The 26673-nt window shown below is 39.8% G+C and overlaps 1 protein-coding gene across 1 annotated transcript; it reads left to right on the top strand.

Annotated features, from left to right (window-relative positions):
• Positions 1-531: 531 nt before the first annotated feature.
• DPEP1 (dipeptidase 1) lies at positions 532-23987 on the top strand. The gene is made up of 10 exons (XM_063437461.1): positions 532-647; positions 6322-6448; positions 7223-7355; positions 8464-8614; positions 16013-16082; positions 18252-18428; positions 19042-19126; positions 20885-20960; positions 22645-22780; positions 22852-23987. The coding sequence occupies exons 1-10, from the start codon at positions 532-534 to the stop codon at positions 23017-23019; spliced, it is 1239 nt and encodes a 412-aa protein (XP_063293531.1). The 3' UTR covers positions 23020-23987.
• The last annotated feature ends 2686 nt before the right edge of the window (positions 23988-26673 follow it).

The raw sequence follows: 26673 nt of genomic DNA, 5'->3' as shown, positions 1-26673 counted from the left end.
CCCCATATAGCATGAAAATGGTGCTCTGCTTAATAATGTGGAACACCCTCCTTTAGTAGTTTTTCCTTAAATTGGGCTCACCTGGCAATCTAATAATCACAGGGTGTGAGATTGTTTTCAGTGATCAAAAGAGCCCTGAGCCACAATGCCATCCACGAGTTAAACTGAAAAACAAAATATTTAATCTTTGTGACACTTAAATCGAATTTGCATAATAATTTGGAACAGGGTGTAAAGCATATTGCAGTACTGCAACTAATTATATGAAATAAAACAGATGTAAACTGGGTGCAGTAGTGATAGCTATCAAAGGTTCTATCAACTATTCATTGATCAAGTTACTGATTAACTCCAAAACATGATAAAACTATAATATAAAAGCGTCAAAACACCTAGTTGTCACTTTTCAATCTTCGATACATCTCTGGCATTAGGAAGAGTCACTGCATAGGAATTAACCTACAGCTAAGAGATCCAGCAATAGACATCATCCTGACCTAGTGGGGGAAAGAAGCAACATTGGTTAGGATAATGGCTATGATGTGGGCTTTGCTTGTCCTGCTTTGTAAGTCTATCGTACTGGTGGCTGCAAATGATTACCTACAGGAAGCTCTAGAAGTCATGAACAACTCTTTTGTCATAGATGGGTAAGTGTATCCAACTTGGAATCAGACATTACCGCGGCCATGCTAACAGAAAGCACCATTGCCATGAAATCTCGACATCAGCTGGGGTTCCTCCTTTTGGCCAAGCCAGTTGTAGGGTAATAGTTCAATTTATCAAGCAATGGCCACGTAACATGAAATCACTGCATTTGGCTGAATTTATATTTATTTTCTTGTTAATCAGGATTAATATATCAGTATGCAAGAATTTGTTTTTGGGCCCCCCTATAGCAATAATGGAAAAAAGGTAGAGCCCCGTCATTCTTGCAACCCTAACAATGCTTTGCCAGCTGGAGATTTACCATTTGCTTATCCTTGAAGCGTTGTACTTAGCACTGAGCAAAAATGTAAGCGTGTTTTTGTATGGAGTATGTGTGTGTGAATGTATGGGTGTATTTGTATGTAGTGTTGTGTTGTGTGTTTTTATGTACTGTTGTCATCTGAAAGCAGTGGCTTACTTGTGTGTAGTGTTATCCTTTGAATCTAGGGGTGTATGTAGTGTTGACGTTTGAATGCAGGGGTGTATTTGTGTGAAGTGTTAGAGTTTGAATGCTGAGATGTATAAACATATACACTGTGTTACACACACACTGACACAAACACACATATACAGACACACACTGACACACCCGAATACACCGACACACAGATACAGATGGCGGATGTCAGTACAAGCTGTGCAGGGCCAACAGTGGACGCATGGAGACCAACGACAAGGTTGCATATCCCTGATATATTGAGTGCTTGTGGAAGAAATTCTTAAACGCTTCTGGGCAGCAATAGAGGAGAGCGTAGCAAAAGCATTACCTGCACACAGTCCACACAAGCAGAACACAGCCAGCAGTGAGAGTCTACAACACAGTAGACATGTGCAATTTGTTTCGTTCCGAATGTACATTCAGACGAATTTACCCGCACACATATGTAGGGCTCCCAGTGCCAGGACTGCCACCACAACCACTTACACATATGTAGGGCTCCTGGTGCCAGGATTTGCTGATTATTAATGAAAAGAAGGTAGGAAAAAGAGAGAAAAAAAAATGGAGCCAAAAAGTTACAGCACTTCCTTATTGGGGGATAACCCCGGTGGAGATATAAGATAAAAATAGAGGAATGGAGGAAATAACTAGAACCAGATGAAAAATGCAAAAATAATGTGTATTAAAACCTAATATTTCATCAATAGGCTAAAAAGTCCAATCGGACAAAAAGAAACAAGATAAACCACACACAAAAATACAAATAGTACAATATATAAGTGAAAAATTAAAACACAAACAATAATAAATGAAAAATACATACATATAATGGCTAAAATAGCCCACACAAAGAGGTATAGACTAGCACCTTAATACACTATCATAAAAATACAAAATAGGTAGTAAATAGGTAAAAGGGGTCAGACCTCTATGTCTATAGTAGTATGGTGCAAAGGGTAATATACTCCTTGACACTAGCAACAAAAAAGGATGCCTGTATAAATAATGATACTGGGTATAGAGTGCAAAAAATGTGACTACCCAGAATAGATAGTGATGTCACTATGTCATACTACTGTAACGGCAATGGTATATTTGTTATAGCTCCCAGTGTTGGGTCAAATCTGCAATTGCAGTCGTAATGACCATCCAGATAATTGCACAATTAACAAACAAGTTTCTGCATCAAAATATTATAAGATTGTATATACCCTATCCTTGATCATAATAGTATTTAAGGATAAGTATGAAATATTGCCCACTAATTAACAAAAATGCAGTTGGCAGCAGTATCAGGATGTATATGTTCCAGTAGATACAACGTCGCAGATATCATGAGGGAGTGTGTGATGCGAAGATTTCTCCATTAACTATTAACAGGCTGTTCGATATGTAGAGACAAATACAGTCTTGGTGTCATTTATTAACTTTACCAACCTGTGGGGTTGGTAACGAGGGAAAGTCGTTGAGTTCAGGACAGGAGGAATATATGCAGGGTATGAACTATCTCATCCTATTGTGCCTTCAAGGGCTCCCGTATCCATACAAAAAAAACTTTGCCCTGTACTTGTCATTAACAAAGAACACCCTCTGGAATTATAAAGAGGACAGTATATTCAGTGGTCGATAGATAATAACTAACACAAATAGTCAAGATTGCCAAGTAGCCTGTATATATAAAATGTTGATTATTGTGACACCAGCCTAACTGTCAAACAGTAACTCAAAAAAGCCATTTTAGAGACATACGGTTAGTTGGTAAATTTCTCAAACAAATTGCCCAAGATTGCCTGGTAGCACTAAATTAGTAAATAATAGTTTGCAAAGAAATACAGGAAGCTCTAGAAGTCATGAACAACTCTTTTGTCATAGATGGGTAAGTGTATCCAACTTGGAACCAGACATTACCACAGTCACGCTACCAGAAAGCATCACTGCCATGAAATCTCGACATCAGCTGGGGTTCCTCCTTTTGGCCAAGCCAGTTGTAGGGTAACAGTTCCATTTATCAAGCAATGGCCACGCAACATGAAATCACCGCATTAGGCTGAATTTATATTTATTTTCTTGTTAATCAGGATTAATATATCAGTATCTACAGACAGACAACCACTGAAGATCTTGAACTCAGACCCACAGAGTACCATGCTTAGGGCAAGTAGCAGGGATAGAACACAATACAGTTTTGTCCCCTGCCTGAGAGATGTGTCACTATAAGGAGTGTGGGATACAGAGAAGGGAGTAGGACTAGGATCAGGGATTAAGATAATTCAATGCAGTGGCAGAACTAAAGTATAGCGGGCCATGGTGCAAGAATTTGTTTTTGGGCCCCTCTTTCGCAATGATGGAAAAAAAGGTAGATCCCCATCATTCTTGCAACCCTAACAATGCTTTGCCAGCTGGAGATTTACCATTTGCTTATCCTTGAAGCGTTGTACTTAGCACTGAACTATAATCGGGGATTAAGATAATTCAATGTATATAATCCAGTAGGAGGTAGAGAAGTGTCAAATCATTGCAAATCCAAAGGTTTGGGCAGTCAGTGGAGTACTGAAGCCTGGTTACGAAACCCAAAGCTCTGGTAAACAGAGGTAAAAAAAGAATAGTAAAATATGGCGGACACAGGACAAGAACAGGAATCCCAGGAAGGAAGGAATTTTACAACGCATAATTCAGGAGGGACTCTGGGCAAGACAAGCACAGTTTCTATAGCCCAGGCTAATGGTACACTTGTTGGGCTCAGTGGTTTATTTAGCAAATGAAGCAAGGCTCCATAGAGGTTGCAGTTTGGCAGGTGTTCTGCGACAGGGAACAGAAAAACGAACTCTAAACAAGTCTTTTTGAAAAAGTGAACACTCAACCTTTGCTTTGTGAATTTTTCTGCAGACTCTAGGGGTGTCATTTCGTATCTCGTTGGTAAATAGTTGCCAGGATTAAAAGATACGATTCTATATTACTTTGTATACCGGACATCCCTTTAATTTTAGCATGCAGGAAATTGCTTGTGTTAGTAAGTTACACTATTCCTGCTCTGACACAGTAAATTGTGCTAAAATATGAAATTATTACGATTGTCAGCAAACAATAACAGAACTGTACCTGTAAACCTACAGTGTACTCGGTGCCTGGGTCTGGGGAAAGACTTCCAGGAGGCACACCAGGCTGGGGTTTGAGGAACATAAAGAGCCGACACAAGGGAGACCTTTCTAGAAGGAATGATACAGTAACAGCAGACACACATAGTGCTGGTATTTAAACTGGACTCGACCAGCTTATGTGATCTCTGTATCCTACTGGTTCAAAGCAAATACATTTTCTTTTCTTTTTTTAAATATGATTTTTGCTGAATCAGATAAAAACCAACATTGAGATATATCATGCCCCAAACACGTTATGCTCATTAGATTAAGCATAAGATTCTATCTATGCATTATGCTAGCAGTTTAGCTTAAAAATGTATAGATTAGGAGAAACACCTATTTAAAAATAGTTTTTTCTCCCAGCTGTGAGTTAGCGCCTTGGCGTTCCCCGACATTGACTGACAAAGAAGAGCAGAAAAGACCTTCCACAGGAGGTCCCTCTGCTCTCCATCCTAGGCTAGGGAGTATAGGAATGGAGTGATGTAATGTCACTCCGTTCAGACGCCGGCACGCTGGCCAGGAGGTGGGCATTACATGAAGAGTAACACAATGAAACCGGTGCTGGAACGAAGGAAAAGTGAGTAAATCTTTATATTTTGTATTGAATACATCATGCATCTTTGTGATATATGGTGCATTCAATGTATATGGGAGCAATTGCAGGTTAAATTATTATTGACAGGTTCACTTTAAAGGTGTTGAACCATCATACAAAATGATAATGATTTACATCAAAGGGCTGAAAATAAAGGACCACTGCACCCAGACCACTTCATCTCAATGAAGTCGTCTGGGTGACATTAGTGGTCCTTTAAAAATGGTGGGCCTTTATTTTAACCTATAATACAAGAATATAATCAACTGTTTCAGTCCCACCACTCCAATTACAATACTCCTTTTTAAATTGTGCTCTTCCCAAATGTGAACATTTTTCATCCACAAGAGTCTATCAACCCACGTATTAACCATTCAGGTGTCAACAGGGATTAAGCCTTCATGTCCCAATGTTCAGTCTGCAGTTTGTACTCAATGGTTTACCCATTTAGGGCTGGCGGGAATTTTATCACAGATGGGCCCATAGTCTCTGACTAAGAGGCGAACCGGCTAGTCTCTCTGCAACTTTCTGTTACAGCTGGGTTTTTTTAATTAGCAGAGATAAAAACATTATCTTTAAAACCAACATTTAAACAGAGGCCTCCACATTTTCTACATTAAGAATGTCTTTCAAGAAAACATTTTCCGATAAAAAAACAAAAAACTAAGTATAAAGAATGTGTTGTTTCCATGGCTTTCATCAAGACATAGAGGATTTCGAAACCATAAAATAATAAACACGTCTGGCGGCGGCGCTTACAAAAGCCCCTTATTATATCAATTTAAAACTCCTCCATTTCCTGCATTTTCCCATCACGTAGACCACGGACCAGGCGTTCTTTTCACCTGTCACGAAGTTGAAGTTTAAACCACTATATAACGGTTTTGTTACCCTTTTCCCAAACAGTTTAAAAGACTTTTGGCTTTGTCCCCCTTTGGGGATATTTTATTGTAAGTGGGTAAATCGGATGCTATAATACAGTAAGACAGTGATAATATATATTAAAGGATTAAATCATATCAAAGCTACAGCTGGTGATAAAGGGACTCAGTCTGGGTGCATGGGAAACATGATGAGGTGCATGGGTGTTAGGAGAGTGGCCCTACAAAGTCTATGGCTGGGCATATTTGGAGATTGGATTGTAATATAAGGAACGACATCCCATGAGTTAATGATAAAGATTTTGAAATCCAAAAAAGTGAAATGTAGGCTTACATCAGGTTAAATGGATATTACACAATAAATCTGACTTGATATTTTTATATCTAAAAAAAAAAAAAGGTAAACAAGATCCAGTTAAGTGTAATTATAAAGATTATATAATAGGTGAAGCACAGGATTAAGGTAGAGTCTCTACACCCCTATAAATCACATCTTTATACAAATCAGAACACCTTAATTACAGGCTTAATGTTATAGTATCCCACATTTCTCCTACACAGGCACAATGATTTGCCCTGGCAGCTTCTAAGCAAGTTTAACAACCAACTCAGCAAGGTGAATCTCAACACTCTGGAAGACACTCACACAAACATTCCCAAACTGCAAAAAGGAAGGGTGGGTGCACAGGTAAGTCAGTAAATGATACAGCTCTGCAGACTGTTATGTGTGATAATTGGTGAGGTTAAATGGTTACTCCAACCAAAACACTGTTTAAAGAAAACACTGTTTTTGATTACCTGGTCCCCCCTCCACAATTGTAAAGAATAAACGTAACTGTTTCAGTGTGATGGCCAAGTTCTCCACTCAACCCAATCCTCCTGCTCTGATATCTCTCCTCCAAGCACCCCCGAGGAGGGATGTTTGGGGAAGACATGGAAAGGGGGCCATGTCGTCATTGGAAGAATGTCGCCAGCTTGCCATGTGTTGCGAAGACAGATGTCCAGAAGGCACAGAACTGGCATTAACTAGCCAGAACTCTTTTTCGAGGCAGGATAATGACGCCCCAATGACACTACCATGGGTGGAGTTAAACCTCCGGTAGTAAAGAGTAAAACTTAGTATGTTCAGTGTTTCATACAAACACCAAACACCATGAACATGGACTCACTGAACTGATCATGGTGCTTGGAGCAACTCTTTAGCACTATCTTCCATCACTTTGAGCCCCTTTCACCTTCCTACACGAGATCCACGGCTTGTGGGAGTATTTTTCCTTCAGTAACCTTTGTCACCATATGTTGCTTAAATAAAATAAATGTTCCTTTGAATGTTTCTCTTCTTGTATCGCATTACATAGGATTGTCCCTTCAGATTTGGTGAAGGGTTTGACATAAGATTTATAAAATGTGTATAATTGTTCGGCGAAGTTTTATTAAACCCCCCCCCTCTTTTACCCCGCAGTTCTGGGCAGCCTATGTTCCATGTGACACTCAGGGGAAAGATGCCGTGAAAAGGACACTGGAACAGATTGATGTCGTTCACAGAATGTGCGAAGAGTATCCCGACGTTTTCGTTTTTGCGGACAGTGCTAAAGGCAAGAACCACTGACTGGGCGAGCAATAGAGTAGTGGATTTTTTGATAAACGGGCAGCTACAAGTAGCCTAAACAAGACAATTGTCACTGAAGGATGTGATTTGCAGGTTATCGGTGGTTCTCATCGTGATAATCCTCTAAGATGCCTAGGTTTATGGAGCATGACGAAAGTCGTGAATGACTACAAGCTGGCAAGCTACTTGTTGTCTATAGCTATTCTACACAGACTGGACCATGGGAGACCATTGTCACTAGGTTATAAAATGTATGGATTGGTGAGACTGGAGAGAGTAGGAGGCTAATAGTAGTCCAGCTATGGAGCAGTGCTGAGGGGCCAGCTAATACATTTTGGTTACCATTGTTTTAACTTAATTGATATCTTCAGAGAGACACCAGTTATTAACTAGCTAACTTCGCTGTTATTGGCATGTATGAGGTTCCATGTACCCTCACCAATTACAACGGGATTGTGCGTTCCCACTACATTTACATCCTCATACTGCAATACCAAGGCAGTAACAGATTGTTTAGCAAGAGTCCTTGGGGAAGCAAGCCCAGAATAAGGGAAGGAGCCTAAGAGAGACGAAAGTGTAGACCTCATAGCCAACAACAGGATATAGGCCTCTAACAAATTGGACGGATCAGGACAATCTAGAATATATAGTAAGGAGAGCACAAAGGTCAGGTTAGATGGCACAGGGTCAGAGTTGGTATAACCCAGGGGTAGGCAACCTTCGGCTCTACAGATGTTGTGGACTACATCTCCCTTGATGCTTTGCCAGCAATATGGCTGTAAAAGCATTATGGGAGATGTAGTCCAAAACATCTGTAGAGCCGAAGGTTGCCTACCCCTGGTATAACCAATCAAGAGATACATTAACAAGCAGTCTAGAACCAGGGAACTGGAAATGGGGAGTTCAGATGAAGGAAGGGGTACAAAGGAATAGCAACAAAGTGTCTTGAAGACAGCAGACAATATCCTGTAAAAGTGAGCACTAAGTGACTGGCACAGGCTGGTTTTACCATGGTTGTGAAGTAAAGGATACTGTCCGTGCAAACGTCTGTCTTGCGTGTATCTCTGATTGTATTCATTTTCTATTCCATTCAGGGATTGAGGACGCCTTTCATGACAGAAAAATTGCCAGTCTGATAGGCGTGGAAGGTGCTCATTCGATCGACAGCAGTTTGGGAACCCTGCGTACCTTCTACAAGCTGGGGGTGCGATATATGACACTTACACACAGCTGCAATGCTCCCTGGTAAGATCCATAGGCTGTATCAGTTTTGTCAAGTTTGAGATTTGAATCCAGCCGTGTTAGGTTAGCTGGAGATACCCAGCATGTAATGACATTGTTATTGGGAAAATTGGGCATTGTGGGGCCAATAAACAGGCATATACACAGGGTGGATCATAACGGCTAAATGGAGGGTGGTTCCTGGACCAACAGGGCATTCTTTGGTCCACAAATAGTTAAATAGGTGTGAGGGAATGGGTATCTTAGGTGCTAGGATGCTTGAGGACCTCCTAGCCTTATACTTTGCATCACTCTACAGCTCACCAACCAGGAGATTGCGGAAGGCATAGGAGTCATTTTCAAGATGCTAGGCATCTCCTGATAATTGCAGTGGTCCCACACAATTTTAAGTACCCCCTCCACCCTACTACCCAATTATTTATTATTGTAAATTAAATAGTGCCAACTTATTCCACAGTGCTTTACAATATTATAAAAGGGGGTAATTTAACAATAAATTAGATAATTATAAAATGTTAAATGAACAATAGGTTAATGAGGACCCTGCTCAAACAAGCTTCCAATCTACAGGAGATGGGGTATAAAAAACACAATATCGGGTGAGGTTTCTCAGGATATTTAAGGGGCCTAAATGAATCCCATAAATACTTTAATTTGGTGTTATTTGTCCTTTTAGTGGAGAGAAGATTAATGCACAGCACTGCTGTTCCTTGTGGCACTGAAATGGTATACATTTTTTGTCTAGTGTGGTATAACTTACACTTGCTCCCCAAGGCATACCACTTGCAGTAAAAAAAACAACTTGTCACTAAATCGATATTCATAGGTGTATATAGGTAGTGTGTCAGCAGGGCCGTCGCTACCATAAAATATCACAGGCAGCTGCCTTAGGGTGCACCAGCCCGGGATTGCAATATCTGGGCTCAGCGCTCCCCCTCCTGCCGGTAACTTCATGTAGCGTGGCCGATTGGACCAAGCCGTGGAAGTGCTCGGTGAGAGCACCTAACAGCTTCATGTTAGTCCAGGTACAGGAAACAGAAGCCCCTCTACCTAGGTGTGCTTGGCCATGCTACATGACTGAAGGAAAACAGGCGCGCAATGGGGGAAGAGAGAATGGCACACAAAAGGGACAATGACAGAGAGGGGCTGAGAAGGGGACAAATATGACAAGCGGTCAGCTGGCACTCTGAGCTACTCATTAGCCCAAGCAGTTCAGAGGGATGGGCTACATGCCAGGGGATTCCAGACACTATAAACACTTTAATGTGATAAAGCAGTTACAGTGCCAGTAGTGTTTCTTTACATTTAATATTCACTTTATTAAATAATGTGTGTATGTGTACAGCAGGGTGTGTATACGGTGTCTGTATGTTTGTGTCAGTGTGTATAATTTGTCTGTGTATAGAGTGTGCCATTGTGTGTGTCGTTGCATTGTCTGAGTGCATATGTCTGAGTAATTGTGCACATTGTGCATATGTCTGAGTAAGTGTGTGTATAGCAGAATGTGTATACTGTGTCGCAGTGAGTTTGTGTAGCAGTATAATAGGATACAACCATATAGCCAACCCACCATTTTGTAATTAGAATACATTTTCTGGTTTAAGTGCTCAAAGCTTCTTAAATAATATTTTTTTAAAGACAGTATTCAAATAGTTAGTTATCACTAACTTGTTTGGGCGAATAACCTTGTACAAGATGTTTCCCAGTAAATATTTTAGGGAACAAATATAAACAGAACTGCTCTTATCAATGCCATGTTAAATGTGATGTCTGTCTGGTAATAATGAGTATCTTTTAACAAATGTCCTAGATACTTGCTGTTTCTGTACAATGTGGTAAGATCTATATAATCTGAATGGTATACCAATTTATTATTATTATTGAGTCCGCTTCTTGGCTGATATCAGCAAAATTGACAATCTCAGCCAATCCATTGCTTCGGAAAAACGCTGTGTTGGCCAATCAGCATCTCTTCATAGAGATGCAATGAATCAATGCACCTCTATAGGGAATGTTCAGCGTCTCCATGCAAAGCGTGGAGACTCTGAAAGTCAGTGCTGCACCCAGGAAGCACCTCTTGTGGCCATCTGAGTGACAACCACTGGATGTGTTACTATGCAGTAATGTAAACCCTGCCTTTTTTTCTGAAATGGCTGTGTTTACAGCAAAAAGCCTGCAGGGGCAGGATGTAGACACCATAACAACTACATTCAGGTGTAGTTGTTCTGGTGACTACAGTGTCCCTTTAAGGCCAGAGTAGTCAAACTGGAAGCATAATTGACTTAGAGAGTGTTTCAATTTTGGCTATTGAATTTGACCTTGAATTTGAACTTTGGAATTATCACTTTACTGAATAACCCTGTTGTAAGTATTGAATTTCAAATTTAAGGTCAAAATAGTCAAATTGGAACAATTCTCTGAATCAGCTATGCTTTCAATTCAACTACTTTGGCCTTCCACTAGAAATTCACATTGAATTGTCACTGTAGTGACTAACCCTCTGTGTGCATGGTCTCTGTATGAGTGTAGGGGAGTGTTTCAAGGGTTACTATACACCTATTGACAGGGGACCTTTCTGGTGTAATATGCTCTACTAGGCACTGTGAGGAAGGTCCCCCTCTCAATGTGTAATAAAACCCTGAAGTGGTGATGGTGGTTTGAGTATTTCTTCAATGTTGTGTGTATATTTTTACCTACTAAGTATGATACATAAAAGTTGACATTCTGACATTTATCACCGTTCTCTCTCTTCCTCTGCAATTACCTCTGATCGTTGTGTTCAGTCTGAGGAGGCAGGGCCATACAGAGATCATACTGTCTCTCAGACAGAACAAAGCGATCTCAGAGCACAGAGCACAAACTACTGACCATTTAACCACCCTATTCTTAAAGGGACAGTATAGTCACTAGAACCACTACGGTTTAATGTAGTTGTTCTGGTGTCTATAGCCTGTTCCTACACGCCTTTTCATGTAAATGCTGCCTTTTAAGAAAAAAGGCATTGTATACATTGCTGCCTATTAACACCGGACCAGTCTCTCAGACAGCCACGACAGACGCTTCCTGGGTCAGTGTTGCACACAGAGCAGTACTGGCGTTCAGCGTCTCCAGGCTCTGTATGGAGGCACTGAATGATCCTAATAGAGATACATTGATTCAATGCATCTCTATGAGGAGATGCTGCTTGGTGCAGCGTGCCATTTTGCCGCACATGCGCAATAGCCTCCCAATGCTTTCCTATTTGTATTCTTGACACTATAGTGTTCCTTTAACCCCTTAAGGACACATGACATGTGTGACATGTCATGATTCCCTTTTATTCCAGAAGTTTGGTCCTTAAGGGGTTAATGAGCATTTTTGCTGTGCTTATAACCATATATTCTGCTATATTCTGTACGATACGCCTGGCAGCAAACAGAATCGTTGTGTAACATAGTGCTGTTGGCAAAACAAAATACTATTGCTGCTCAGTGAAGTGACTCGATAGGGAGTGACCACAATGTATAGAGTTCATAAGTGGTGCTAAAAATAAATAATAAAATAAAAATACAGTTTTAAAAGAGGATTAAACTGATGTTTATAGTAAAGCACCATCTTACAGGTGTCAGTGCATGTCTGCGGGGATTGGATAATGGTCCCTGACAGGCCAGTGTATACACAGGGTGCCGTTAATTGGTTAACTTCCAGAGCCACGTCATGATCTGACATTACCATAAGCCTGTCAGTGATCACCACTGCCATTAAGTATTAAATCAATACTTTGTATGGATCAGTGTATTTAGAAATGTCCCCATTACTTTGCCAATCCAGATACACTAGACTAGAACAATTGCCCAGCAGCCCTCTTGCTCGGTAAACAGAGTATCACCATCCTAGATATACAGAGTTCCTGGTAAAATCAAACGAAAACAGCCCATGGGCTGGGAAGCTAAACTGCAGCCAGTCACTGATCATAGTCATACAAAACTAGAGGGATAGCATTTCAAAATTATAAAGGGACAATATAATCAGCCAATGAAGTGGTCTAGGTGCAGTGTCCCTGTTCCCTTAAAAATGCAATGTAAAACATTGCAGTTTTAAACTCCCACTACTCTTGGGCAGCAACAATGGCTTTTGAATTCTTTAGCCCAAATTCATAGAACAGAAACCAAAAAAAAGAGTTACCTCTGCATTATACCAAATCCCTATGTACATTTAAATAACTGGAGGTTTATGTTTTTTTTTAGTATCACTTAAATAGCCATTAAAGTGTAAGCTCACTTGCCAAGGCAAAACCTCTTAGGTGACTCCTAAACTAACAATTCAGCTTGCTTCTTTCAGCTAAAAGGAAACATCTCTAATGAATTGCCTTTGCCTCAGAGCAATATACTGTATATAAAAATCAGAATTTCTAAAATCATTTATCGCTGATTAAATGATAAAACTCATGAGTACGGTGTCTTTATTTACAGTTAAACACTCATAATTCACCCTGTATTGAGATACTACGATGTACTAATGAAAAATAAAATACATTTATTTTCAAAAAAAATCTTGCTGCACCAAAAGGTTAGTGAGATAGACAAGGATTTTAGGATTTGATTAAGACCAATTAGTGTCCTTACTGAAGAGAGACATTCGGGAGGTATTATAAAGGAAATGAACATGTTCTAATATCTTAACATAATCATGTTATAATATACCATATTATTTTATTTTTTTAAATTCATTTATAAGATATTTTTTAAAGAAATACCCTGGCCTTCTGATGGTAATCTGACCTCTATGCTCACTATTTTGCAACTGTCCCTTGCTATTTTCTGTATCATGTGCTCTTTCTGCCTGCAGTAGTTTCTTTAGGTGAGTTTGAAAAGCAACAACCAGTTGCAAAATTGTGAGCAATGAGTCACTGGGAGGATGGTTACTAAGCAATGGGTTAGAAGAGGAGGGATCTTTTATATTAAACATTAAACTAAAAGACAAGTCTGAGCAGGAGGTTCCTTAACCAGATAAAATCCATGACAAGACCCCAGGGCAATCCTGCTCTGGAATCATGAAAATCCCCCAAAAGATCCATGATTGACCCAATGTTGGAAGTAATTGATCCTAACACGAATATCAAGGCCTTGTTTTCAAAGTCTGATGTTATGTTTATCTGGGGGGCTTGCTCGAGGAGATAACATTACCGATAAAACAACAGGCAGAATGGATAAACCTGACGCAAGAGCGGTGGTCGACCCAAGATGGAAATGTATTGATCCCAATCAAGACTTTAATTTCACAGTTTAACATTATGTTTTTCTGGGGCTTGCTGGACGGGACAGAGATGAAGTGGAACAAGAGGATGACACTGAGCGGTGGCCAGTGTCGCTACAGGAAAGCTGACTATTCTTGCTCAATTCACCTGAGTGAGCCACTACTAAAATCTAGACCACAAAAAGACCTTTTGGAGACACTACTAAAATCTAGACCACAAAAAGACCTTTTGGAGACACTACTAAAATCTAGACCACAAAAAGACCTGGTGGAGACACTACTGCATGAGATGATCAACGCATTGCTATACTTCAAAGCCCTGACCATGGCGTGAGTCACACGGGCCAAAATTTCACCAGCATATGCAAAAGAAGAAACCAACAAACCGGTGCCAATATATCAGTCTACCACCATTATCATAAAGAAGTGGAGGAATGCAAAAAGCACTGGTGGCAGTGTGATGTGCCTACGGAAAAAGATAACAACCTTATTGGTGCCACTATTTCAATTTATCATGTTTTTTTTTCTTTCTCTAAAGAAAAAATAGAGGTGTGATAGGCCCTGCCAAAATAAAAATTGAAAACCAAAATAAAGAGAGTTTCTTCTGCTCGTGAGACGTGGTGGACCCATCATCAGCTAACTTGTGGAAGAACATTTATAAAAGTCAAGCAGTCTGAGAAACTTTGGCCAGATCAGGATACAAAGTGATGGAGACAAATTTGAGGATTGTTATAACCAATTTCCCTTAAGAATTGAGGCCACAAATGAAGCGCTGCGGAATTTGATGGCGCTATATAAATAACATAATAATAATCTGTAACTGCTGTTAACACCAGCCAAGAAAGGAAGAAGGACAGATGTTTATTTTGAATGATGTCCTATATGCTTGTTTCCAAAAAATAGGAGGACTTTGATTGACATATTGGAGTCAACAAGGTTTTTTTTTTTCACATTTAGTTGCAGAGTTAGAAATCACTTCAAACTGGTTTTTTTTTTGGATGGGAGGGGAGGTTCAGGGGGAGTACTGAGCACGTAGGACCTGGTAGATTAAACATTAAACTTTTCAAAAATTATTTTTTTTCCTGTTGTTATTTTGTTTATCCAACACTGTTTAATTAAAAAAGTTATTCAAAAAGTTATTCTCTTTGCCAGTTTTCTATCCTCTTCAAAGGTCATGTGGTTTCACTTTAATATATAGATTTTGTTTGTAATTCTTACTGAGGTATAGCTTTCAACAGTTTACATTTTAAAGGGGGACACTTTGCTTTTTACGGGGTGCGTCTGGAGGTGTGGGCAGGGGTTAAGGCTATTTTGGTATCTAAGATTTACGACGTCTGTAATATCACTGACTAAAGTATCTGATTTCTACAGATTAATTCTAGGCACCTTGGGAGAGGTATATCAGTGTTGTAAGTAGCCAATGGATGGTGTCTGCCCCTGGTCCAAGATAATCTATCAACCCCCTGACACCCACAAAGCCCCTCACCCCCTAATATATATAATAAATCCACTACTGAACTCAGGGATACACATGTGCAGGGTACTGTTAAAGTGCAGTTCCTTGAGACCCTAAATTTGGGGCTTTTGGGAGGTCTGTAACAGTGCACCCTAAGAAAATGCCTAGAACCTGGCCAGTAAAGGGGGCCTATCTAAATAGTATAATCATGGCTGGTTGGAGGAGATCAGAAGTTTTGGCATTATTATGCTTACTAGCAGATATCTCCACAATGTGAGAGGCTGCCAAAACATTATAGGAGAAGGACATCTAGTGTTGATAGAATAACTCATTTTCTGGTGTTCCATTGATTCTCCTATTGGGGAGAGGGTGAGTGCTAACGTTTAAAGCACTAGACTCAAGGTATGTTATATCTAGAACCAGATCCATTACAACTCTAGGAAATGGGTATTTAACAAATTCAGTGATACACTTCCCAGTTACACTTTAATATACTTCACTATAATTTGTTTTTTGTTTTCATTTTTTCCTTTATGTAGTTAACTAGGACATCAGGTATAAACTTCACAGCGCTCCGCGCGGCTGTCACTAACACTGTCTGTTCATTGTGGTGTATTATTGAGAAGTGAATACGTATTATGGGGTCCACTAAAATTCACCCTTTGTCATATTTCTGTATCTTGCTAGTAGTCTTTTCTTCTGCTCCTCAGGGTTGACAACTGGCTTGTAGATTCAGGACGTGACTCTGCCGAAAACAATGGTATATCTGAATTTGGGAAGGTAAGTGCTCAGATATAAATACACGGAGATCTACCAAGACCTTATGATACAGAGTATATGAGAATTGTGAAAATAATCAAATCTGTTTAAAATTAAATCAGACAAGAAATCCGTGTTTGATGAATCATAACTTCCATTATCCTCAGCTAGCTTTTTGAATTGTATGAGCTTTCTTCGCTCTATTTAGTCCTTGGTAGGGTAGGATCAAGAGTTTTTATCATGTGGAAGGCCAAAGGCTGTCTCTCCTATGTTCTTTAAAGGAACACTCCATTAAAAATGTATTTTTGTTTATAATTTAGGAGATATACCCTCAAAGAAAACATGTATGTATTTTGCTTCCAGGCTTCCCATAGAGAAGTCTGTGATTGGTCCGTTTCGCTGACTAAGAGCACATGCGCATCACTGAAGTGGTCACATCACTGAAGTGGTCATGGTGGTTGGAGTAACCTTTTAACTAAAGCATCATTATTTTTGTGTTACTGATTGGTAATCCTAGTAGAGTGTGAACTACAGTTCCCATGATTCTTGCGCAGTCTAGAGGCCATAGTTAGTATCAGTGATCTAAGAAGATCTCTGCTAACCCTTGTTTTGTGTGGATAACCACGTATAAGTCCTCTTTGGTCAGCATTGTCACATATGACTGTAAACCATGCTCAGTTTGAAAGGCTGGAACGAGCTCAGATATTTGAGATGCCTAAAGCTTGGACATGTCATTAGGATTTGTGAACACACACTAGCAAATAATAGATGGTTATGACCCAAGATGGTTACTCCCCCAATGCAAATGTAAGCTCAGAGATGCACTAAAAATATATATTTCATTACTTACTTTACTGCAAAATGACACACTCCGTATAGTAGGTGTAATCATTTATTTGAAATAATACACAATAATATAAGGGCTAAATGTCTTCCCTGGGGAATCTTAACGGCTGCAGTCCATACTTGGAAGTCCAACCAGCACACCACAACTATGAGCTCCGAGAATTGACTGACATGACACCAAGATAGTAAGGTTTCAAATCAACTCTAATCTTTATTGGCATAGCATATTAGTTATATAATGGTATTGCAGTACACAGAATCATAAGACATCCTGGATAAATGCTAAGAACATGTAGTCCATGGAGTAACGAACATAGCAAGTGGAATGGACCTTGACAGAGCTAGGAGGCAGGCATAAGAAGCAATTGATTTAATTGGCTAGTGGGTTAATAGGGGTGGTCTTAGGGGTTGGTATATATATTGTCTATCTTAGGTAGTGGGCATTTTAATTAGTCTACACTTACCTGTAGTTGTCCCTCCCTCCCTTTGTACTACTTGTGGTATTTCCGGTATTTCCTGTTTGGTCCCAGTGGCGGGATTAGATAGGTTGGCGGGGTAGAGTGAGTGAATAAAGTGCAGGGTTAGGTTGAGTGTGAAAATACTCACGGGGGTTACAGTTGTTTGGTAGGTTCGAGCTCAGTTTCTTTATATTGGCAATCGTGCCACTTGGCTGGTGTGTTATGTGTTATATATTTATTATTATTGTTACATTGTGGTTTATATATGTGGGGGTCATTGCCAGGATTAATTACATTCGGTGGGTGAGGGGCGTTTAAGTAATGTGTGTTAGGCGTTGGCAATGACCCTATGTGTTTATGCATATCTTATGTTTGAATAAAGCTGTGGACAAATATTTTCCAAAGTTAACTTGTAGTCTGTGTTTTAGTGGGGATTGGGGACTAAGGTTAACTGAACATGCCGATAAAGGCGACTATGCGCAAGTTACCTTAAGCCATACACCACAATTGATTTAAGGTGCAAAAGGAACAATGGAATTGCACACGAGGGTCCATTTGACCATGTTCTAAATTTGCAATGTTGTTAGTTCACTAAAGTCCCAGCTGAACAGGAAACATTGTCTAGATACGATATGTGTGAAATGTCACTGCTACCAGTGAGTTAGTATAAGATATATGTATAGATTGTTTTAGGAAAAATTATCTTGTTTAAAGCAGTAATCAACAATATAGACTTTGAGTACAATATGGCGTCTGAGTACAACAGAGCACCTTATAACAAAATGGCTGGTGATGACAAGATGGCGGGGTGCTTAGATATAATTATCCTATCACATAATAAAAATAATAACAGTTTTCCCTTTCATAATTATCATACCCCCTACAGAAAGTGATCTTAGAGATGAACCGCTTAGGGATGATCATTGATTTAGCCCACGTCTCAGTGAAAACGATGAGAGATGCTCTAGAGATCTCTAAAGCCCCTGTGATCTTCAGCCACTCGTCTGCTTACAGCGTATGTAAGCATGCCCGCAACGTCCCCGATGAGGTTCTTCAGATAGTGGTGAGTACTGAAGATCGGGGATATTAGGAATTCATTTTTTCCTTTATTTTTACCAAGGCACAGATCTGAGTATAGCCATGTGAATTAAGGATGAAAGACAGGGGAAAGGGGTATGGACTAGTTTGTGTGTAATGAGTTGTGATGGCCTAATGTCTACTGAGCTATTTGGACAACTCTAGGCAACTCATCTTAAAAACTGCTTAGTGAATACATCGATCTCAAGCTTATTTACTAGTATATGTCTATTCTTGAAAATGTCACATTTGAGGCCAAAGTAGCAGAACTGGAAAAAATTACAATGTTATCTATGCTTTTGGTCCAACTATTTTAGCCTAACATTTTTAATTTAGTTTCAGGTCCTAACAATTGACACTTTAGTGTAGCAAGGGCCATAAAATAAAAATATAAACGGATTGCTCTATTTTTCTTATGTAAATCACACCTATGCCTCTTTTGATGACCTTATATATTACAATTATGTATTACAATTACAATTATTGATAGAGAAAGAATGCAGATAGATTGGACCTATTTAATTAGATTATTCCTGGATGCTATAAAAAAAAAACCAGTTAAAACAGTTTTTTTTTTTTGCTTTTTTTTTTACAAACAGAAAGAGAAAAATGGCCTGGTGATGGTTAACTTCTATAATAATTATGTCACCTGCAGTAACTCTGCAAATATTTCTGATGTGGCAGGTAAGTTAGATATACAATACTATGATAAGAGAATATATAATAGAAAATACTAAACAATACTATGCTAATAGAAAAGAAAAACAATATTAGAAATGGGTGCAGACCACTTTAAATGCACCCTTGTTGCAGTCCCGACTCCCGTCACTCTGTAAATTAGACAGTATGATGCTTGTTTACCATAGCAACACGCTGACCAGAAGAGCATTTACTCCGGTCTGCACTAGCACAGACCACATACTCCCTGGACCACCAGGTAGAGTATAGGAGTTCAGGAGTGACCAACAGGGATTAATTGATTATATGCCCTCTCGGGAAAAAGATAAGCAGGAGCTAGTAACATTTTAGTTTTTTGTATTTAATTAAATAAGTAGAATAAAATATAAGGGAAAACTTCCAACACATCCTCCCACAGGTTCCCGGTCCCCACACACACCCTCCCACAGACAACACCACACATCCCACAATCTCACACACATCCCACTCAGCCAAACCCCACACACATATCACATGCAGTCACTCACACACATCCCACTCAGCCAAACCCCACACACATATCACATGCAGTCACTCACACACATCCCACTCAGCCAAACCCCACACACATATCACTCCCAGCCAAACCCACAGACTAATCACGTTCAGCCAATCTTGTATACATCCAACTCAACTAAACCCCATGCACACACATCACACTCAGCCAAACCCACAGACTAATCACAGTCAGCCAATCTCACACATCCCACTCAACCAAACCCCACACACATCACACCCAGCCACTCCCACCTACATACACACAACACTTGGGGCAAGGAGGGGGCCCTTCATTAATTCTTGCACCCTGGCCCGTCAGTTTCTAATTACTCACCTCATTTTTATCCAATTCCAACAGACACTTTCCACTAAAATTAGTTAATGTTCCCTTATATTCCCTAGCAGTGTGCTGATCACTGGCCCTGTGGTATGTCCCCTCGCCTCCCCCCCCCCCCACACTAGTACATTGTATAGCCTACAGTACAGAACCCTGAGTGTAGTCTCATAGTTTAAAGGACCACTCTAGTGCCAGGAAAACATACTCGTTTTCCTGGCACTAGAGTACCCTGAGGGTGCCCCCACCCTCAGGGACCCCCTCCCGCCGGGCTCTGGAGAGAGGAAGGGGTTAAACTTACCTCTTTTTCCAGCGCCGGGCGGGGAGCTTTCCTCCTCCTCTCCATCTTGATCGAGACGTCATCGGCTGAATGCGCATGCGCGGCAGGAGCCGCGCTCGCATTCAGCCGGTCGCATAGGAAAGCATTTACAATGCTTTCCTATGGACGCTTGCGTGCTCTCACTGTGATTTTCACAGTGAGAAGCACGCAAGCGCCTCTAGCGGCTGTCAATGAGACAGCCACTAGAGGATTTGGAGGCTGGATTAACCCTCATTATAAACATAGCAGTTTCTCTGAAACTGCTATGTTTATAAAAAAAAAGGGTTAATCCTAGAGGTACCTGGCACCCAGACCACTTCATTAAGCTGAAGTCGTCTGGGTGCCTAGAGTGGTCCTTTAAGAAACAGATAGGCTAGTCGGTTAGTCTAGTCTGCTTCTGTTGGGCTGCTTGTCATGTTTAATTTGCTCATTGATCAGCGTACCACTTCTTGGGATCTCCGTCCCTAATCTTAATCCCTCTCCAGATGATCCCTGATTAATTCTCCCAGTGCCTGCTACCTGGTTATGTTTTGTGTCTCTGTTTGCACATCTGAATGCTGCTCTCCGTTCACAGACCACTTTGACTACATTAAGAAGGTTGCCGGTATTGAGTCAGTTGGCTTTGGGGGAGACTATGATGGTGTTCCCAGGTAAAACGTAAAATACAGCCTGTTGTAGAAATGCCTCATTTCTGAATGTCTTTGTTTCCTGAAATAGACAGAAACAAACAGGGTTATTCAGTTAAGTGTGTATTGTCAGGTATGCAAAGTGATTTTAAAATTTGATGCCAAAAAAGGCGAATTAAAAACATGGCATTCTCGGAGAAGTTAGAAGAGAGGTTTCTAATAGAAACCCCCCCATCCCGTCCCCCCCTCTGAAAAATGAGCATTTCATAAAGTTAAAATCTTTATGAAATACTCATTATGACTTTGTTGGACCATATTTGTCTTTGTATTTCTCCTCCGCCTAACTTTTCTTGACTTAGGCAAAGCATAAGTGTCAATCCCTGCAGCCGTCATCAGCAACAGCTGCAGGGAAGTGGCTGTGTCTCAACTCCTAGAATCATTTAAGATACACATTGACATTGATGTTATGATTATTAAGCTTGATTGTTTAAAGGGACACAAAACGCACACAGATCACGTCCTCTCAATGAAGTGGTCTGGGTGCAGTGACCGTGTCCTTTGAACCAGCAATGTAAAGCATGAGCATTTAGTAGTTATGGCAGTGTCTTCATTTAAGGGTTAAACCTCCTGACAGCCACTAGAGACGCTTGCACTGCTATGACCGAGTTTTACTCAGTCATGTGACATTCGACTTCCATGAGAACTTCAAATGTCATCAAATGTGGCTGATCGGGAATCCTTGAATTCAATACTTCCCTGTCAGGAGCATTTGACTGGACGCAACCGCCTCCCCAATGCTTCTGTATGAGGAGTATTGGATTGGGTTAGAAGACAGCAAGTGATGCCTCCAAAATAACGGCACAGAAGAAGGAGCATCAAGTGAGTCTCCGCTCTGGAAAAAAGGTAAATAAAACCTTTTCATAATTTTGTTTACATGTTAACTAGGAACTAGGATACTAGAGCGTTAGGGATACATGGTTGTATTTCGAATGCTATGTATTCCATTAAAGGGACACTATGGCACAGGTTTATCTTAATGTAGCTGTTTTGGTGTATAGATCATGCCCATGCAGTCTCACTGCTCAATTCTTTGCCATTTAGGAGTTAAATCACTTTGTTTATGCAACTCTAGTCACACCTCCCTGCACCTCCCTCCCTAAACACTTCCTGAAAAGTAACCTAGATATTTTAGGTTCCTGTATTGTGCATTCTGCTTAATTTAGAATATTTTATCTCCTGCCTTCTAGATCCTGCAAGAGCATCCTGTGTGTGATTAAAGTTTAATGTACAGAGCAGGAGAAAGAAAAAACTTCTAAAACAAGTTAACTTCTGATTGAAAATAAAATCTTTTTTTCAAGTAGGTTGCGTCGCTCACAGCCAGGGGGAGGTGTGGCTAGGGCTGTATAAACAGAAACACAAGTGATTTAACTCCTAAGTATTAGATAATCGAGCAGTGAGACTGCAGGGGCATGATCTATAGACCAAAACTGCTTCTTAAAGCTTCAGTTGTTTTGATGCCTACAGTATCCCTTTAACTGTAATTTGGAACTTGGTGGGTAGCAAAGAGTATGAACTGCAGGGTCAAGGTTCAGATGGCAAGAAGCTGAGGCTAAGACCAGACAACAAAAAGACTATATTTTATCAGTCAATGTGCTGTACTTTGTTTGTCCATCGTTCTCCTGGTTTGATGCTGGTCTCTTGTCAACAGGGTTCCAGAAGGCTTAGAAGATGTCTCCAAATACCCAGATCTAGTGGCTGAACTATTAAAAAGAAACTGGACCCACGATGAGCTTCACAAAGCTCTTGCCCAGAATTTGCTGCGTGTATTTCGGGAAGTGGAAAAGGTAAAGTTTTAAATCGAGGTAGGTCTTTAACTTGGAATTACTCCCACCTAACACTCTGTTTTCCTTTGTAGGTGAAGAATAGTATGAGTTCATCTCCTGCCACCGACGCCGCCATTGAATATGAAAAGATAAAGAGTGATTGTCGCACAAGCTATGGCTACGATTATAACACAGCAGAGCGTCAGCTCTTGGGAAAAGCAGTTCTTGTCCTGTGTTTGGCCTACACTCTTTTTTTCTGATTGAGAAACACAGACTGAAATCAGTTCAATGTTTGCTCTTTCGTGTACTCAAGCAGCTCTTTACTGGGATACTTATTCTTTTTTCTTTTTTTTTTAAACATAATTTATTAGTTTTTTCCATTTTTTAATACAAAAAAAAAAACCACGTATAAAAGACATGAAAGGACACATGCAAAAATGATTATACAAATATCATCTATGCCTGTTGACCATACCAACAACATATAAACATACAAACATATATTTGTCTCTTCTATTTCCATACAACAAGTTTGTGGGTTTAAATATTGCCCTGAATCAAGATATACAATTTCCATTATTACAATTCACAATTGTGCGTAGCATTACATGAGTTTAATCTCTCATTCCAAGGAGGGTCTTTCAAGGATCTTAATCCATTTATCCCAAATTTCACATGTCTGCGTACTAATGCATAAGTTAGAGGCTATGCCTCTTTCCATTGTCCATTGAGTTCTAATAGCTTCCTTAATTTGCTGCCATGTATCTATTGTTGTCTTTTCCCAGTTTCTAGCGATGGATATCTTAAAAGCAACCAGTGCATGAATCAAAAAGTATTTCTTGTCTTTAGTTAATTGCGGTCATTTTAAATGTAACAATAATATCTCAGGTCGCTAATTATGTGTGATACCCAGAAGTCTACTAATTTCTACTAGAAATCGATCCCAGGCTCTCCTTATCGGTATACAATTCCACCATCTATGCATTTCATCCGCTTCCTCTGCTCCACACCTCCAACATCCCTGGTTATCAGAGTTTGAAAACTTACATATCCTAGCGGGTGTCATATTCCACCGATTTACCAACTTATAATGAGCTTCCATAATGTTTAAACAGTGGGCTGTGGAGTAGACAGATTGAAGAGCCACATTCCATTCCTTTATATCGATTTTTATTCGTACGTCTTTTTCCTATTTATTTGCATTTTAAGTGTTTTTATAATCTGGGATACTGGGATACTTATTCAATGCTTCAAAATATGGACCAAATCATTGGGTAAGGAAAACCTTAACGCCTTTCCTGCCACCTTGTGTATAGGTCTGTTTATTTTCACAATGAAGACTAAATTTAAAATAAATATATATTATATATATATCTGTTGTGAGGAATTTCTACCCAGGCACTCTCAATGTACATCTGATCAGCAAGGAGAGGGATATGGAGAATGAACAATGGGACGAGGCCTCTGGAAGCAGGAATAAGAAGCGCACAGTAAGGTGTAGTTAAAAACAATGTCAGTTTATTGCTGGTTACGCAGACACTATAAGGGCACACAATAAAAGGCCACTCTAAAATGTGCAGTTTTATCACACAGCACAATGCCACAGATGTTCCAAGGTTTGAGGGAGCGTGCAGTTGGCATGCTGACTGCAGGAATGTCCACCAGAGCTGTTGCCCGTGAATTGGATGTTTAGTTCTCTACCATAAGCTGTCTCCAAAGGCGTTTCAGAGAATTTGACAGTACATCCAACCGGCCTCACCGCAGACCACGTGTAACCACACCAGCCCAGGACCTCCACATCCAGCATCTTCATCTCCAAGATCGTCTGAGACCAGCCACCCGGACAGCTGCTGCAACAATCAGTTTGGATAACCAAAGAATTTCTGCACAAACTGTCAGAAACGTCTCAGGGAAGCTCATCTGCATGCTCGTTGTCCTCATCGAGGTTTCGACCTGACTGCAGGACCCCCCCCGGACCCACCAATACAGTAAAACTGCACATTTTAGAGTGGCCTTTTCTTGTGGCCAGCCTAAGACACACCTGTGCAATAATCTTGATATGCCACACCTGGAGAAGTGCTCACTAACACAGATTTAGACATAGTTCAGCTCATGAAAAATGGGGACAAAAACAAAAGTGTTGCATTTATAATTTTGTTCAGTGTATATATATATATAGACAAATTTGAGCCTCTTGCACTCCTACTCAAGTAAACAGTATCAGGTGCCAAATCCAAAAAAATACCGGCACTCATGGGTTTCTTTCATCCAATTTATTGTAGGTTAGTTCTGCTAGAACTGCTAGCAGAACTAACCTACAATAAATTGGATGAAAGAAACCCATGAGTGCCGGTATTGTTTTGATATTTGATATTTTATTTATATTATATATATATATATATATATATATATATATATATATATATATATATATATATATATATATATATATATATATATACACATACCGTATTTACTTGAATCTAATGCGCACCTTTTTGGAAAATAACGTTTTAAAATTTTTAATGGGCTTTAGATTTGATAGCGCATTACATTCGGGTCAAAATTCTAAATTTTCTGGCAAATTGCATTCTGGCGAATTCAAACAGACAAATTCAAACAGGCGGATTTCATTCCGGCGAATTCACACAGGCAAATTTCATTCTGGAAAGAGGGCTTCAGAAAGAATAGACAAATCATTTTAAGACTGTTTGACTGCTTACAATGGGGGGTGCTAAGGCACTCCTGGCACCATAACCACTACAGCACATTAGTGGTTATGGTGCTTGGAGTGTTCTTTTAAGAAGGATTGATATTTTCTGGACCTTTTCATATTGCACTTCTTAAACTCTTAAAGGGTTCATCTCTAAACTGTGAATTTCAAATGTAGCCAAATCAGAAAAATGCGATAGTTCCGCTATGCTTCCAGTTCAGCTTCTTTGGCCTTGAATTTGAAATTTACTTTGAATTCACTTTGAATTCCCACTTTAGTGAATAATCCTGTTAGCGTTTGCTGATTATATATATCTTGTAATATAATGGCGCTTAAACAGAACCAACTATTACCAGCACCTAATTGTATAAATGAATGTCTACAGGAAGCAGTGCTATTGCAGGAGATTCATCTCTAGTGAAAGTAATTCTATTAAGTTGAGACTTGTCATCGCTAAGATTCTTTAATTCAACTGCAGGCTAAAAATGTTAATGGCCTTAATGTGTAATTACATTTCCGTTTTCACTTGGGAAATTTGTTTTATATAGATCTAATAAATTCTATAGCTTGCTTATATGTGTTGTGCTGATTTATATTCTGCTTAGCGGAGTTAATGGTACAAACGGTATTTGTTTTCTTTAAAAGGGACACTAAAAGTACAATAACCACTGCAGTTCATTGTAGTAGTTATGGTGCATGGAGTCTGTGGATGCAATTCTCCGACTGCTGGAGCTGTTTGACAAAAGCATGTTATAAATGTATTAAATGTATAACATAAATATAATAAATTCAGGATCAGGAATGGCTGCAGGAGGAGAAGTTTGTGAGGACTTTCCCTCGAGTCAGGATCCACTGGAGGAACTGAGGGAGGGAACCGAGCACATCAAACATCTAATACCCAATAATCGAGCATTGTCACAAATCTTCTATGATAGGAGTAAAATGCATACCTCCCAAGTGCCCCTATTTTGGAAGGACAGTCCCTATTTTGGTGCCTCTGTCCCTCTTTTCTCTCCTAATTTCCTTCAGTGGCAAATATCATGATAAGAGCCTTAATGAGAACATATCTATCCATCTATATATTTAGTTCTAAAATGCTTAAATGCAAACCAGTATAATCCAACAGACTTATTGAATAGGCTTGCTGTCTACTAATAGAAGGGGATACTAAGCAACGTAGTAAGGATGGCTGATGAGACTT

This window comes from Pelobates fuscus, chromosome 12, assembly GCF_036172605.1.
Source record: "Pelobates fuscus isolate aPelFus1 chromosome 12, aPelFus1.pri, whole genome shotgun sequence".
NCBI classification, from domain to species: Eukaryota; Metazoa; Chordata; class Amphibia; order Anura; family Pelobatidae; genus Pelobates; species Pelobates fuscus.
Note: the sequence above shows the minus strand (reverse complement) of the source record. Positions and strands in the feature narration are given on the sequence as shown.